Source organism: Sarcophilus harrisii, chromosome 2 (assembly GCF_902635505.1).
Source record: "Sarcophilus harrisii chromosome 2, mSarHar1.11, whole genome shotgun sequence".
Taxonomy (NCBI): Eukaryota; Metazoa; Chordata; class Mammalia; order Dasyuromorphia; family Dasyuridae; genus Sarcophilus; species Sarcophilus harrisii.
Window position 1 is genome coordinate 495433823 of NC_045427.1, and position 17389 is coordinate 495451211.

At 41.8% G+C, this 17389-nt stretch overlaps 1 protein-coding gene across 1 annotated transcript; it reads right to left on the reverse strand.

Annotated features, from left to right (window-relative positions):
- Positions 1 to 75: 75 nt before the first annotated feature.
- On the reverse strand, positions 76 to 7443 carry SDR39U1 (short chain dehydrogenase/reductase family 39U member 1). Its single transcript, XM_031955105.1, has 6 exons — positions 3822 to 7443; positions 3356 to 3462; positions 2661 to 2743; positions 2227 to 2348; positions 1560 to 1703; positions 76 to 1152 (listed from the first exon to the last, which is right to left on the reverse strand). The coding sequence occupies exons 1-6, from the start codon at positions 3835 to 3837 to the stop codon at positions 740 to 742; spliced, it is 885 nt and encodes a 294-aa protein (XP_031810965.1). The 5' UTR covers positions 3838 to 7443; the 3' UTR covers positions 76 to 739.
- Between the last annotated feature and the right edge of the window lie 9946 nt (positions 7444 to 17389).

The window sequence follows — 17389 nt, forward strand, 5'->3', positions numbered from 1 at the left end:
ACAGCCAAAAGAAGGGGCCTGTTTGCAGCTCATTTAGGAAATTTCGTGGGCAGTCCAGAGAAGTCAAAATACAAATTGAGTAAAACAGTTGACTTTATTGTATGTGCACTATAGTGTTATTATATACGTCTTGAGGGAAAAATGATAAGATAAAGACTCCTGGCTTTCCATGGAGGTCCATGGAAAGGGAAAGAGGGATAGGGTAGGGTGATCCTAGATAACCTGAATAGTGATTTGTGACAAATGCCTTTATATATACACATATTGTTATAATTGCTATAATTTGGAAGAAACCAGATTTCATCCAGACAAATGATTTCTTTAACAGAGCAAACAGCTGCAGAAACAAATTGGGTTCAAGGCTCTTGGTAGTCACAGATACAGTTAATATACATTTTGAAAGGAATGAAAAACAAGAATAGGATTATAGGGATTGAGAGACTTGTTTACTTATTGGAGAGAGTTAAGAGACATTGAGATGAAAAGAAGGGGAGTTTTGTGACATAAGTCAAATGACAACTGGGAGGAAAAATTTTAATGTCTTCAAAATTAGATGACTTCCAAGAAGTTGAAATTTAACTTTACAAAGTGGTGGTTAAGGGTAAAATGGAGTTGTTAATGTTGTTCTGTTATATATTGTAAAGCTTCAGTAAACCGTTTTTAAGGAATTGGTTACATATATAGAATTAAGATTTAAACAGGATAGCCTCTATTAAAGAAAAAAGACCTTTGAGCCCCTTCAAGATACAGCTTGCTTCAGAGCAGCCCCCAACTCTGGAAAGACATATTGATAGCCACTAGCTAGAGTCCTTCGAGGTATTACTTTTTGACCCTCCAGCAGCATAACTGCACGTTCCCGACCAAAGATTGCTTGGACAGCAGGGCTGGGCAGAGGAAGGAAGGCAGGGCGGCCCAGGGCAGCACCTAAGGCCTTGGCAAACTCAGCATTGGTGGTAGAGGATGCTGGAGAAACCCCATTCAAGATACCATTAACATGGCTGTTCTCTATGGCATGGACCAAGATCCTCGACATGTCCTCAATGTGGATCCAGGGAAAGAACTGTCGGCCTGAACCAATAGGCCCACCAAGGCCTAGGCGGAAGGGCAGCAGCATGTGACTGATGGCACCACCCCCACGGCCCAGCACAGCACCTGGTATACATCAGAACATTATACAGGACAGGACTGTAGTTCTACAGGACTGGGTAGTTCTATTGCTTCCTTATTTGGCCCCTTAGATTGATATCTTTCTGTCCACTTTTCTAGGTGCCCTCCCATTTTGTTTTTCATTCCATTCTGCTTTAGGATTTTGTCAGAACCAGTGGTTGGGCCATTTGAGTGTTATTTTTAACTCTATGGGGATTCAAAGCTCACCATTCCAGCTCACCTCTTTGCCTTGAAAGACTGGCCCTAATAACAATTCTCTGGAACTGAGAAGTTATATATTTTTTTCCTTCTTAAATGCATATCCCCCCATTTCCTAATTTGCTTCTCTCTCCACCCGGCTCACTTCACTCTGGTCCTAAGAGAATGTTCCAAACCCAACCTAGCCCCCTCACCAGAGCGGACCACAACCTGACGTGTGGCATCCCCAGGGAGCTTGGCTGCTGCTTCCCATTTGGACACCAAGTTTGAGAAGAAGTCAAAATTTCCACCAGGGCTGTCCTCGTCATACTCTGCAGTCAGACTGGGCTGGTAATAAGCTGTCAGAGAAAGAATGTCCCTGTCTCATCCAGCTTCACAAATGACTTCAATGCTGATTTGCTGCATTAGTACCCACAAGTTCTATAACTTCTCTAAGATCCCCAGGATCTCTTCTAGCACGTTCTTAAGGGACACCAGAGCTATTATAATAGTTCATCCCTTTGTATATCACCTTCCTAGGTTTGGATTAGGGAATCCAATTCTAGGGGTCTTTCCTTTGGACATCTCAGAAGTTATCATTTTCACTGGGCCTATTTTGTACGTATATAAGTAATGGGAGAAAGGGGTTATGGCTTTCTGAAGTTGAAAGGAATGTCAGCCTTTTCTACTTTCCTGAGATTTTAGTTCCATAATGATAGCAGTAGGGCAGAAGAAGCCATATATGCCCTTTCCAGGGGTCAAAGTATTATTTTCCAGGCATTAAAATAAGACCAGGACTCTAGTCTTACTAGGGAGAGGGCAGAGCTCAAGCTGCACCCCTCCCCAATTTCCCTAGCACAGGAGATAAGGTCTGTGATATACCTATGCCTGTGACCAAGACCCAGGCCTGGGGGGGCTGCACGGCCTTGGCAATAGCTGTAGCCAATTTGTGAGTAGTGTCTAGACGGCTGCTGAGCAGGTCCTTCCGGTAGGCCTCATTCCACCTGTAGACAGTGGGAAGAGGTAAATCTCAATAATCTCAAAGCTACCTTACATTCAGCATTCTGACCCTTTTTGTCATCTCTAGGCCCAGAGTCACTTCTGAGCCCTCCCATCCATAGCTCCCTCAGTACACCTTCTGGATCCATGTGTGACAGAGAGGCCTTAGAAGAATGGGGGATTCCTAAGGGAGTCTGATCATTCCCTAACTACCACTCCACAAAGTCCATAGCAGTAATAATGGATTTTTGAGAATTCCCTTAAATTCCCCTTCCTCTGCCTCTGAGAATACTCTCTCCCAAGCTCTCAAGAGTGACCTTCGGAAGGGATTGAGGATGTTCTCCCCAGCCAAGTTGACCACAGCTTCGCAGGGGGGCAACCCAAAGTGGGTGAGCTCATTCTGTGGAAGAAAGCAAAAGAGATTCCATCAGGGCAGGTTTCTCTGGCCCCCACCCACTTTATCTTTTGGGAAACAACATCCTTTAAAGAAACAGGACCATCAATGAGAAAAAAAACTGTACAAGGTGTATCTCTTAAATGCAACTTCTTAATGTGTCATCTTTACCAAGACGAGTGTTAAAAAATTCAGTTTTAAAGCTCAGTTTTGATGGTGTCAAGAACTTCTTAGGAGACATCCCATTTTCCGTAGCCAAGGCCCAGCAAGGGAGCTTAACAGCACCTTCTGGGGCCGGAGGTCCGGGGCTGGGCCATCGACAACAGGTCCAGACCCCAAGCCCTGCCCCGGCTTAGTCACTAGACAACCTTGCCTAACCGATGCCTCCTGCTGTCCCTGCGGACGTCCCACCCCGCCTAGCCCCGGCTACGTCAGTCACGGTTCATCCTCGGCTGGGGAACGGCGGCCGGGCGGCCCCCCATTTGTAAGTTGTTGGGTTTCTGACTCCCAGGCTCTGGCCAGGCTGCGCAACAGTAAGGGCCTCCCGCGGCCCGGAGGGAGGCAGGGAGGGAGGGGGACGGCTCTGCCGGGGCTGACACCTCCCTTGCCCTTACATACCCAAGTGATGCGACTGGCACCGGGCTGCCGGGAGACCACGGTCACCTCGTGTCCTCGGGAGTGCAGCAGGTGAGTCAGGGCCCGCCCGATGAAGCCCGTTCCACCGCCTGCACCGAGAGCGGGCCGGCCTTCACCGGGGGCACGGCGCCCCGCCCCCCCGCCCCGGGATCCTCCCCCTCCGCCTTCTCGGTCCCGAGGCTCCTCCTCCTTTCCCTGAGCCCGCCCCCCTCTCCGGGATCTCCCCCCCTCCTCTTCCTCAAGGGCCCTCCCCTCTCCCCGAGACACTCCTCCTCCCTCCCGTCCTTCGCCAGGGCCCCTCCCCCGGAGGCCGCAGAGAGTGCTGGGGCGGGGGAAGGTCAGGCTGTCAGCGCCCTGCGGGGTCGCGGTTTACAATTCCTTAACCCTCTACCTACCTAGCTGATGGCTCCGGACTGACCCTCCCTCCCCCGGCCGCCGGCCGGCTCACCTACGAGCACCTTCATTTTGGCGGCTGTCGCCCCGCGCGCCTGCGTAGTAGCAGGTCGCCGCCCCCACGCGGAAGAAGCCCCCTCTCTACGCCCGTGCTCCTGCTCGTGCGTCTTTAACTCCGTGGGGCGTGGTGTGGCGAGTGGGAGGGGCTACGGAACCCGGCTCTGGCCAACCGATGGTTCTTAAAGGGACCTGCTGCGGGGAAGCGGCCGGAGAGAGGCAAGGACCCTCCCATCTGGGACAGGAGGCTGCCATCTCGCCTCTTTGGTGGGCTGGGGCCCGCTCCCGCGTCCGGCGCTTGCTGGGAGACCTCTCTGTGCCTCCGTCTCCATCTCTGTGAAGTGAGGCGGCTGGACTTGGTAGAGCCTTTCTCAGCATCAAGCCTGTGACCTCCTTCAGAGTTAGGAAGAGAAGCCCGCGGGCCTTTGGAGACCTAGAAGGCCAGGGCCGGCCCGGAGAGAAAAGTGGCTGCCCAGGGGTGGGCAGCGAGCGGCCCGGCCCGCCGAGGCAGCCCTCTCCGCACCGGCGCCTCGGGCGGGCTGCCGGAGCTGCTGGAGAGGGTCGTCTCTTCTGGGCGCCGCTTGGACCGGGTGACCCGAGATGCTTCCGAGCTCTCAAGTCCCCGATTCCTTTTCCACGGGGAAAGATAACTGAATCCGAAGACTGCTTTCGTCTCCTGGTTGTCCAGAACTCTTTTCTTATCTTTAAAACGAGAGGGTTAGACGGAGTCTAAGGGTCCCTCTATTCCTAAAACCTTTTCTATTAAGTTAGCCCTTAAGGGAAACTGCAAAGACACTGGTGAAATATGTAATTGTGACGTCTGGGAGAGCAGGTTCGCTTAACTTTAGGATTTACACTAAGAAGTCAAAATGATACGTTCCCTCTTAGACACGTTGAGTTGACGATGTCCACTGGGCATCCAGTTTGAGATCTCTGAAATGCAGGTGGAGATTGCGATTGCAAGTCTGAAGAAAGGTTGGGACAAGTACATTTGGGTCATCACCATAGAGATGGTAAAGAAACAGTCAGTAATATCCAACTAAGCACAACCAATGTCGATATTCTCTTCCACAGCCTCACTGGCATGAAGGTGCTCCTCCAAGTGGCTTTGATAATCAGGTTTTGCAGAAGGAGAAAATCCCTTCTGGTCTGGAAGAATCGGGACATCCATATCTAGAAAGGAAATCTGGTGTGGTTTACAAAGAATATAATTTTCTCTAAGCTTTTTTCAGTATCTCAGTTTATATAATCCTAGAAATGCCGTGTTGTATTTTTGTCCCTCCAGTCAGTCAGTATGTTCTAAATTTTCTTTTTCAATGGACTTTTCATTCTTCTCTTGCCCTTTAAATTTGGCATTTCCTCAGTGTTCTATCTGAAACATTCTCTTTATCCCTGCTCTTTCCTGGATGATCTCATCCCTCTAGTGATTTCATTTCATCATCTCTATGCAGAAAATCTTCAAAACTGTCAGCTTCCATTTTTTTTTCTCCACAATTCTGGAGATCTTTATGTGGATGTTCTCACCCAGAAAACCAATAGGTCTAAAACAGAAAATATCTTTCTACCAGGGTCTCCCCCTCCTTTTTACTCCCCCCATTTTTTTTTTTCATTAATGACACCAGACAAATCAGGTGCATCACTTTTTAGTCACCTCCGAATGCATTGGCACTATCTCTCTAATCAGTTAAGTCCTTTAGTTTCAAGAGTTTAGATCTCTTGCAGATCTCTTCTGCCACTTCCTCTTCATTCCCACTGCTGCCTCCTAGTTCCTGTCCTCTTCCTCTTTCTGTCCTCTTTCTGGTACTTTCTTTAATGATGATCTTTTGCTGCACCAATCCATCTTCCTGATTTCTTTCAAGTTAAAGCTAAAATCCTACCTTTCATGGTTTTCCTGAATTCTCTTGCTTTCCCTGTGAGATTATATCCAATTTATCCTGTGTATATCTCATTTATACACAGTTGTCTGCATATTGTCTTCCGTGTTAGAGCGTGTTCTCCTTGAGGGCAGTAGAGATGTTGTCTTTCCCTAACCCTTAACACAGTGTCTGGCACCTGGAGGTCTTAATGCTTGACTTGTCTTTCCAAATAATTTGGTGTGAAAGATGGACCTGAGTTTGAAACCTGCCTCAGATGTGTCAAGCCTTGGACAAGTCACTTAACCACTCTGTATCTCAGTTTCCCTATCCACAAAATGGGGATAATAGCACCCTAATTACAGGATTGTGGTGGGGAATGAAGAATGAGTTGTCATATGTAGAGTGTTATTTAAGTGCTATGATTATTGATGATCTGACTTAAATATTCTCTCATTGGCACCATTATTCACATAGTGTAAATTCTTGATGTTGAACTCTTCCCTCTTACTCCTTTTATGTAATCAATTTACTAACTCCTATTGATTTTACCTCTTCAATGTCTCCCACAACTCTTTACTCTGACTTCCATTGCTATTACTCTAGTTATACATAGGCTTTTATTACCAATTGCTTGGACTGTTGCAATAGGTTTTCCTGATTATACTCGATATCTCCATCTATCATTCTCTACACCAATGTCACATTAACCATTCCTGAATATAGACTGGTCATGTTATACCTGTGATAAACATTTTTCAGTGGTTCCTTGCTGCCAGCCAAATAAAAAGTTCACACTTTTTTGCCTAGCATTTAAGACCTTCTTTAATCTGGCGTTAAACTTTTTCTAGTATAAATTATGTGGAATATAAAATACTTCTTTTTTCTATGTGGTGCTCCAGTAAACCCAAACTGCTTATTCTTTCTAACCTCATCCTGAACTTTGCTTATATTGTTTCTTCCCACTGTTCCCTGTGTCCAGGATATATTCTCTCCTGCTTTTATTGAATTCCTATTCATCTCTTAAAAGTCCAACTTAAAAGACAGCATCTGTATTGTCTTTATCATTCCTTCATTTGATGAATTATTTGTCTTATTTTTGATTAGGAGTTTGTACTTCTCTACTGCAGTTCCACTGTTTTGTTTTGAATAATAGTTCAAAGAATCATAGATCTAGAGCTGAAAAATTGAGAAATTAGATCTGGAGGGGGTTGAGTGGACTAATTCGCGTCTCTTTCTTTCTTGTTCTCCTCTTATGGATTTCCTTCTCTTTTTACTTCTCTTCTCATTCTTCTCATTTTCTCTCTCTATTTGCTCTCTCTCCATATCTCTTGGTCTAACTCCACTTTCAACCCTCCCCTGTCTCACTTTTTCTTTCTTCTGTTCCTCATGGCTTTATATCACCAGCATCTAATTTCCCAGTTTTTCAGTGAATATTTTTATAGAGTATGTCGATTTTAGAAATCATTTCTTTAGTTCAAGATAAGCAAAAACAAAACAAAACAAAACAAACCTTCTGAGATTTTTTCTTCTGTGTAAGTTGTGACAACTCTCTCTTGGTTGATCTTTTCCCCTTCCATTTTTACTTTCCCTTAACTCCCAGTCATATCCATCAATATACAAATTCTTTGGAGTAGATATACTTTGTTGAACCCATTTATTCCATTGAGTTTCTCTGAATATAGAGCTTTCTTTAGATCTAATGAATTTTTTTTAGTTTTTTTTTAATTTTCCATATCACTAATGTAGTTATAATTATTGTTTGGAGGTGAGAATAGAATCTGTTCAAATGAATTAAAATGACTTTAAACATCTGACGTCTTATTGTTTGGTATCTGTCTAAATATCTTAAGTTCTATAACAGTACTTTTTATTGGCCCAAGACAAGGACAGGGATCATTCATTCAGTGACATTTTATTTAGTACAATACTTTTTAAACTTTACAATCTTAAGCTTCTGTTGTTTTATTTTACCCTTTCCCTTAATTCTCTAATAACTTAAAAAAAATGGACAATTTTTCATTTTAATGTGAGGACAGAGGATTTTCGTCTATTCTTGGAATTAGAAGTTTTCTGGGGAAACCAACTACCAAGAAGCAGTGACTAATAGCTTTAGAAGACTGGACATTCAAATAGTCTTCTACAATATAAAATCTAGACTTCTTAGGAGAAATTAGCTTTGTGTCACAGCTGCATATTCCAATTGGCTGAAGTTGGCTTTTTTCCTCTCTAAGATTATGATGCTTAAAGAAAAAACCCTTAGTTATAATTGTAATGTCTGGACTAGTTCTCTGGAGGACCTCAGGATCAGCCAGAGTCCTTGGTCTTTATGTGGTGAAGTGAAAGAGGCAGGAGAGCTGACACTGGCTGTTCAAAGATGGAGTTTGGAGTCTGGAGCCTAAAGTCTTCTCTGGCTGAGAACTATGGGTGAGAGAGTGCTGCAGCCAAGAGAGTCCTCTGTCCCTCCCCCAGCCCTTAAATCCTTCAGTAGGATTACCTCAATACACCACATTAAGTATGTGCAGCCATAAGCACCATACTGTGATTCAGGTATACCTTTTCAGAGTTCTAGCCCGCTATAATAATGGTCCTGGAGGTTTGATTCTGGCAAGCAGCTGAACTGAGGAGTGGGAAACTTTAGATATATGTAGGAATATAACTGATACAAGTAACTGGGACAGAACAGTTCTTTGGTTTCTAAGTAATATAAGATCATAGATTTTAGAGTTGGAAGGACCTTAGAGATTATTTAATTTGACACTTTCAGTTTATGTTTAATCAGTAGGTGGCACTGAGAATTGATAACTTCATCTTATTCTTAATAAGATTTAGATTCTGGGAAGGCTCCTGTTCATCCCGATGTGTGTTCCACTCAATATCAGATTTCTGGGAAAGTGACAAATTCTTTAGCTTGTGGTGTGATGGGTGGAATCTGAAATAACTGAGTAAATAAAAGTTCAGGCTTCCAAGCATATTGATTAAGCAATGCTCACCAATTATGTAACAAATTGGAACCAGATCTCCCCGGTTCTGCATTGGACCTCAAATACAGGGGGAAAAACAATAGGCTTTCAAGCACAATACAAAATTGGGTACTCTGATTTCTAAAAGGAGAAAAGATTAGGGACTTCCCAGGTTGGGAAGGGGAAAGAGTGAACAGGTGCAATCCCTAGAAATCAGAAAACATTCCCTGTTTCACTTTTCTTCCAAGTAGCTGTATTCACTCAAAGGAACAAGGAAACAGTAACTGATTGACCAGTACAGGGCTGATTTTCAGATAAAGACATTTAAGGTGTTTGAGATGTATAATGTAGAGAAAACGCCTCGAATCAATCTTCAGATATACCTAAGGTTCCTGAGCAGCATACTCTAGGTCCTTAGTTAAGGATCTTTTTTTTTCTTTTTTGGTTGAGGCAATTGAGGGAACTACTAAAATGACTTGCCCAGGGTCACACAGCTAGGAAGTGTTAAGTATCTGAAACCAGATTTGAAATCAGGTCTTCCTCATTTCAGGGCTGCTGCTCTATCCACAGCCCCAGGTAGTTGCCTCAGTTAAGGATCTCTTAAAAAAGGAGTTAGAAGTGAGTCAGCTTCTCATCTATGCAGGGCTAAGTCCAAATATTGCTCTAAAGTTTTTGCACAATTTCCATAATTGAATAAAGTTTTCTTTGAAAATTGGACTAGGAGTCACAAGATAAGACTCAGTATATTTCACTCAATTTCCACAGTAGGTAACGATTTCCTCAAATCTTTCTGAGTGACTTCTGGTGAGTATGAATTTAACCAATAAGAATAACCCTCACCCACAATGAAACTGCCTCTATTTCTGTTGTATGAGCAAAGAATTTTAATTACATGCAGTACTGCAAAATGACATCTGTGACAAAAACTACCAGATAAGAATGAACACTGTGTGCAAAGATTTTTACTGTTATGCATTCAATCAACAAAAACTAAAATTGGAAATACATTTTAAAAACTTCACACAGGCCAGGTGCCCACAAATATTTTTAGACCAAAAAAATCTTTCACTTTTGTTTATGATTTCAGCTCATACAAAAGAATTCTTGGTTCCAGTTTGGAGTTCCCAGGCTCAATTTTAGCCTATAAGGTGGGAAGGGGGTTAAAATATAATTTCTGTTCTATACAAATGAAAAAGCTCAAGCCCAGAGAATGAAATGACAGTGAATATGTATATAAGCCAGAATTTTACCCCAGGTTTTCTTGATTCCAAATACAGGGTTTTTCTTACTATAATTTCCTCTATTTTTTCCGTAAGGGTCATGATGCTTAGGAAGAAGAGGCAGACATTGATCTAGAGCTAAGTGGCATCTCTGGAAAGATGCAGTATATTCTGGTTTGCATTTAGATTCCCTAAATTCACCACCCTCAAACCAGAGCTAATAAATCAGGAGGACCACCTTCTCATCATTCATTATTTCATTCAACAAATATTTATTGAGCACTTGCTATGTTGTACTAGGAAATAGAGGACATACAAAAATGAAATAAAGCACAGTCCCTGTCTTTCTGGATGAAATTTTCCATCTGAGGGAAAGATGGAATATATACAAATAATTTAAAAAACTATATTGTATAAGTGCAATAAAGCAGATACAAGGTATTGTGTTAAATTAAAAGAAGAGTTTGCTTTTGTTTGGGAGATCAGAAAATCTAGCATTGGAATTAGAGCATCCCACAAGCATGGCCAAATTGGCTCTCTATTATCCACCCAAAATATAACACCCTCAAATATATATGTGATCTTGAGCTCAACTACTCATTTGAACAGTTTCTCATTCAAAGAATGCCTTAGAAAGCAAAATTGGTCAAGTGGGAAAAAAGGTCCAAGAGTTCACTGAGGAAAATAATTCCTTAAAAATTAGAATTGAACAGATGAAAGCTAATGGCTATGAGAAATCAAGATAAAGTAAGACAAATCCAAAAGAATGAAAAAACAGAAAACAATGTGAAATATCTAACTGGAAAAACTAACCTGGGAAACAAATCTAGGAGAGATCATTTTTAAATTATTGGTCTACCTGAAAGCCATGATCATAAAAAAAAATGACTGTGGACATCATCTTGCAAAAAATTATCAAGGAAAACTAACCAGATATTCTAAAAGCAGAAGGTAAAATAGAAATTGAAAGAATCCACAGTTCTTCTGAAAGAGATCCCAAGATAAAAACTTCCAGGAATAAATAGTCTTTTCTTTTTCAAGTTCTGAAATCCTTCTAGACTTGTGAATGGGCAGATCTCATGCCATAATTTCTTATTTGATTAACTTTTAAAACTTTTTTAGCCTTCCTTTTGATTCTACATTATCCTCAGCATCTGGGCCCCTTTCTGCTTATTTCTCCTGAATTTAGTCCCCTCTTCCCAGTCTTTTGACTTTCAGTACTAACATTATTGTTTCTATAAAATTCTTCCAAAATTATCTCAACTATAACTTCACCAGCCCTTTCAGAAGGTGGAACTTGATTTTCTCCTTTATATTTTGATGGGAGAAATTTCCCAGTAACTCCTTGGTTTCTAAGTCAAGCAAACTCTGTACTTGTTATGCTCCTGGCTTCTCAAATGCTGAGGATAGACCACTGCCACATATGATTTTTCTTTTATGCAATATATGAGTCATGAATTGAGAGTGTGTCTGAAATACTAAAACAATCGCCAAGAGAGGCTTCCTTACTATTGGGAAGATCCCTTCAGGAAGGAAATCATGGAAATAAATGAATTGAAACTGCATCCAATGAGGAGGCAAGGCTGTGATTTATAAATGAAATTGGTGAGATCCATAAAAGATCAAGCTCTTTTTGCCCACATCTTGTACTAGCTGTACCTGGTCAGGACTAGTCTATGTTAAAAATGGGTGAAGTAGAATTAATCTGGATGTGTTGGGGAGATGGATCAGGTACTCTTCCCTTACTTTACCTCCCTGCATCTCATCAGTAGCAACTGTTCCAAAGGCCAGCTGTGATTTTCAGAAGAACTAGCATTTGTGATGCCATACTGGACTTCATTTTGATAACTGCCCCTACCTTTCTCCATCCATTATCCTTGATTCTCCTGCTAGAATTTCTGGTGGACCCTCTTTCAAGAGGAATCAGTAGGAACGAAGAGGTAAAGAAGCGTACTTGGATATATTTAGCCTGTCTGGGTATCATACTGGCATGGGACAACTTGGCCCTGTGGTTGTTAGAAGGCCTGGGCTCCTGTTTTAGTTCTACTACCAAAAGTGTGATCTTGACCTTTTTGGACTTCTATTTCTTCTACCTATAAAATGAGGGAATCACACTAGATGATCCCTAACATCTTTTTCATCATCTACCAATTTGTGATGGTGGCATAAATTATTCCAGTGAGTTCCTGGTCCCCAAAGCCTGTAGCAATGGTTCATCCTGATGGAAGATATGGGGCTCTTTACTGTGTCTTAGGCATGAGGCTTCTGGGGGGAGATGTGCCTTTGGGGCCCATTCTGATGAGAAAGACTGGGACTTGAGGACAGGAACTCAGATTTGGGGACACTTCCTACTTGGTGACCTATGTCAAGATTATTCTCTGCTCCTCTTACATTCTGGCTCTATGACTCATTTTCTAAAATTTAAGAGGGACAGAAGGCTGCCTGTTGGATTATATCACACTGTAGATCACAATCTCTGTGGAATCATAGCTTTTAAAAATATGTTATCTAAGCCATTTTTTTCTTCCCCTCCATTTGGGATAATGACCCAGACTTCCAAAAGGCATGGTACTAGATTGACACTGACTTCAGGCTATTGTGGTAGAAGACATTATGTCTTTGCACGATCTTGAACACAGAGGAGGGAGATTCTTGGAGAATAATGAATGCCCAGACAGTGAGATAATCCATTTCTCCTCTTAGGTTCTCTCATCTTCCCAACTTGCATGCTCAAGAAGGCAGTGGCTAGAGATCTCTGAAGGCCTGGGATTAGACAGGACTGGCAATCAGTAACCTCTGAGGGGGAGGTTACACATAGCGCCCAAAGTGGGAGCAGCACTTTCAGGATTACCAGGCCCCACAAGGGAAGGTTCAACAGCCTCAAGGAGAGACAAGAAACAGCCTCAAGGAGAGACAAGAAGGCAGAGAAGCATTATGGATCTGGGTCTAAGTTTACCCATGACCATGCTCGATGACACAGCCGTGCACATAGCTCAAGTACGTAAATTAGAGAGCCAGATGGGTAATTCTCTAGAAGAGGGCACATCTGATGAGGAGCAAGGGGCTTGCTCCCCTCAAGGTGTTTACTCCCACACCCATTGAGTCCAGCTCAGCATGGAAAAAATCAGGAGGAAGAGAAGAAATGAAAAGTTACTTTACAGAAGTTAGAACAAAAAGTACAAGAACTCCGCCTATAGGATGAGGAAAAGAAGAAATAAACGATTACAACAGACCAAGAAGTGCAAGAGTAACAGATTGAGTTAGAGAAAAAAAGAAAAGTTATTTTACAGTAATTAGAACAAAAAGTACAAGAACCCTGCCTACGGGCTGAGGAAGAGAAGAAACAAAAGATTACTTTACAACAGAACAAGAAGTGCAAGAGTTACAAGTTGAGTTAGAGAAGAAACAAAAAGTTACCTTACAGCAGTTAGAACAAAAAGTACAAGAACTCTGCCTACAGACTGAGGAAGAGAAGAAACAAAAGATTACAATAGAACAAGAAGTGCAAGAGTTACAAGTTGAATTAGAGAAGAAATGAAAACTTACTTTACAGCAGTTAGAACAGAAAGTGCAAGAGTTCTGTCTACAGGCTGAGAAGAGAAGAAACAAAAAGTTACTTTACAACTGTTAGAACAAAAGGAAGCAAGATTAGAGACAGAGGTGGAAGTTAGGGGGAGAACAACTAACTGAATACAATGGGATAAAATTTGTTTTAAGGAATCCCCCAAGTTTTAAAAGTAGGAGAGATTTTAACTTGGGTAGCCAGACAAGGAAGTATTAGGAGAAAAGCAAGCAGAGTTGGTGTCCAAAGCCCCGTAAAGTGCAGCATGTGGGGCTTTTTTTTTTTTTTTTTTTTAGCATTTTACTGATTTATGTAGTTTGCTACTGCTCTAAGAGATCTACAGGACAAGGCACAGAGAAAAGATTTAAGTATCTTAATTACCATGGCGAGTTGGACAGAAAAGGAATTAAGTACATCAGGTACTTTGCTGAAGAGAAGGGGTGTGATCTTTTTTACATTCAAAGCTTGGTTTCAGTTTGTATTCCCTATCTCCAGACCCTCCTCTCAAGTCAGCCTTCGTGGGTGGGAGGAGGAGGAGTGGGAAGGGCAATGACACCATCAGCACTGCCCATAAGGCAGTTTTGCCCACCCCCTGTGCTCTCATTAGAAGAGGTGGGGCTCAGCTGCAGGGCCCCAGGCAAAAAACACTTGGGCTTGATTGCAACTGCTGTTTTTAAGCAAGCCTGTGGGGGGAAGGGATTGCTAATAGGGAGAATAGAGCTGTATGTCATTGGGACTATTGAGATTCCTGGAGAGTTGAAATTTGTCCCTGTTTGGCCTTTGCCTCCACACACAGTCAGCTTGACTGTTTCGCCTCCTGAGAGTGCTTACAAAACAGTGTTTATCTGTACACTGATGTGGGAAACAGGGGAATGTATAGATAATATCCCAGTTACTAATACAGGTAGACAATGTGTGACATCACCCAGGAGAAGTAGTAGCATCAAGTTTACTGATAAATACTCCTAATAGGCAATTTGGTGATGTTTGCCCAGATTTCGACTCCTAACAACGTAATCCAGGAATGTTCTGGACTGTGGCTATTACAACTGACCTATCCTATGCTCACTATCTATGTAAATGGCACACCATTAGAAGGATTGGTAGACACTATTGCAGATCGTACAGTCATTAGAGGTTCCAGCTGGCTCAGTTACTGGCCAGAGATTAAGGCAGGAATCTAAATGCCTGGCATAGGAGGATCAATAGCAGTGGAAATTAGTGCTACCCCTTTCAGATGGACTTTTGAAGGTGAAACAGGAGTTTTTATTCCTTTGGTAGTTAAAAAAAATCCCCATCAATCTGTGGGGAAGAGACATTTTAACCAGTGGAAAAAATCAGGCCTTATTAGATATAGTACAGGAGCAACTTGACCAAGGACATTTATAATCTTTTTTCTAAGTCTTTGGAATTCCCCTGTGTTTGTTGTAAGAAAGAAATGTGGAAAATGGAGGATGTTGACTGATTTAAGAAAAGCAAATGAACAGATGGAAACTATGGGAGCTCTCCAGCCTGGGCTTCCATCTTCTACTCAATCGCCTATGGCCTCTTTGGATTAAGGATTGTTTCTATTCTATTCCTCTAGAGAAGGAGGATATGACAAGATTTGTCTTTTCAGTGCCCAGCATTAATTTAGCTGAGCCTTATAAAAGATTTGAATGGACAGTTTTGCCCCAGGGCATGAAAAATAGTCCTACAATGTGCCAAATGTATGTGGCTGCTGCTCTTCTGTAAGAAAAGCATTTCCAAAAATAATGTTATTCATTACATGGATGATATTTTGGGGTGTGTACCTGAGGAACAAATGTTAGAAGCATGTCTATAAAAGACTGTAGAAACACTAAGGAACTACAAATTGCACATAGCTCCAGAAAAAATTCAAAGGCATGCTCCTTTTCAATATTTAGAATATGAAGTACGTAAGGGCTTATAATACAAAAACACCTTAAATGACTTTCAGAAACTGATGAGATCTAATGGATGCATCCAATGTTAGATGTAACTACCTATCAATTATAACCATAATATGATGTTTTAAGGGGAGTCAGTGCTTTAAACTCACCATGCCAGATTACAAAATAAGCTCAAGAGGCTTTGAGAGACATTGAACTGACTTTATCCAATGTGGTTTAAAGAGTCACTTAAAAAGCCTTGGAAATATCAGTTTTTGCTACAAAAGAGGCACCCATAGCAGTCCTTCACCAAGGAGACAGTGTGATCAAGTGGGTGACCCCCCAGGCACAACCAGACCAAAGCCTTATTCCTTACCCAGTGCTTGTGGCTAGAATCTTATTAAAGGTCATTAAGCAGGTAGTACAATTATCTGGAATAAGACCTGACAAGATATATATACCTTTTATAACAACGCACAAATTAATGTATGCTGTGAGACCATTCCAGAGTGGCAAATTTTATTGGCCAGGGCTCCAAATTTTACATACGGGTCTCTATTAAAGATAACCTGGCTATTACATAATTGGCAATGGATTTTTGAAGAAAACGTTTCTAAGGTTCCTCTTAAAGGACCAACTGTCTTTACAGATGCATCCAAACATGAAATTTGTGCTGTATACTGTCATGATTTAACTATAAAGAGAGCAGTCAGAACTCCTTTTCAATCCACTCAGCAGAATGAATTGTATGTAATCCTTCTAGCTCTTACTTATTATCCAGGAGATAATAATAATAAGGGTTGGGATTAGGGTAGTTTCGAATAAGATATAGAATATAATTAGTTCAGATGAGGTGAAAGCTATGATTGGGGAAAGTTGGAGGATAATAAGTGTAGTTAAGTAAATTTTTTTTCGTGTCAAAGGCTCATGGGCTAGATGGTTTTGACTAGCAATGATTATTAGTGGAATAAGTCAGCATGATAGAATAAGTAGTGGACCTGATAAAGAGTCTAGGGAGAAAGAGTTATTGTAATTGTAGCCTAAGTCAGAATTGTGATAGAATAGGGTTAGGCTTCAAATGCTAATAATAAAGCTGTTCATACTCAGGATTTTTTGGAGCATCATGTTAGGGGATTGGCATCCAGGAGATGTAAATATATCTGATTTGGCCCATTCAGTATATGTGATACAAAGAATTGCCACGGCCCAAATAAAATTTGTAGCTTCCAGTGTATATCAGCTCTTTAAGGAACTTCAAGAGCAAGTGAGAAAGTGTCCAGATAAGTATTATATCTTTCATTTCCATGGAAATTCAAAGGCAGATCTCCTTCTAACCATGTTAGCCAATGCTCCTTTATTTCAGGCAGCCCAAGAATCTCATTCTAAATATCATCAGGCTGCTCGAGCTTTACATTTGCAAATTTAGGATAACAAAAGAGGAAGCTAGGAGCAAAGTAAAAGCCTGTACAGCTTGCCTAACTTTCCCTTGATCCTGTGCTGCCTCTAGGGAAGAATCCTTGTGGTATGAGACCCAATGAATTTGGCAAATATATTTCATCCATATTGAGAGATAGATCATCCATGTAATCATGGATACACATTCTCAATTCCTCATGGCTTCACTCCAATCTGAGGAAGTGGTTAGGCATGTAATCAGCCATCTTTGTCATTGTTTTTCCATTGCAGGAGTCCCACACGCACTTAAGACAAGTAATGGACCAGCTTATACATCTTCTGCCTTTCAGTCCCTCTGCACTGAATTTGACATTGCCCATTCCACTGCTATCCCATATAATCCTATCAGCCATGCCGTTATTGGACAGGCTGTTTGTACCCCCCAAAATGCTCCTGTCTAAACAAGAAAAGGGAGTATAGGGGTTTGTATGACCTCTACCTGATTCACACAGGCTCACTTATTAGATGCATCATTATATACATACAATTGCCTGCAATTTTCACATTCTTTGGACCTTACCCCAGCAATGCACTTTTGGCACACGCAGAAGGTGCAACTAACTAATAGACTGGCCAACAAGGACAAGAGCCCTTTTTCCACAGTGATGTGGAAGGGCATCT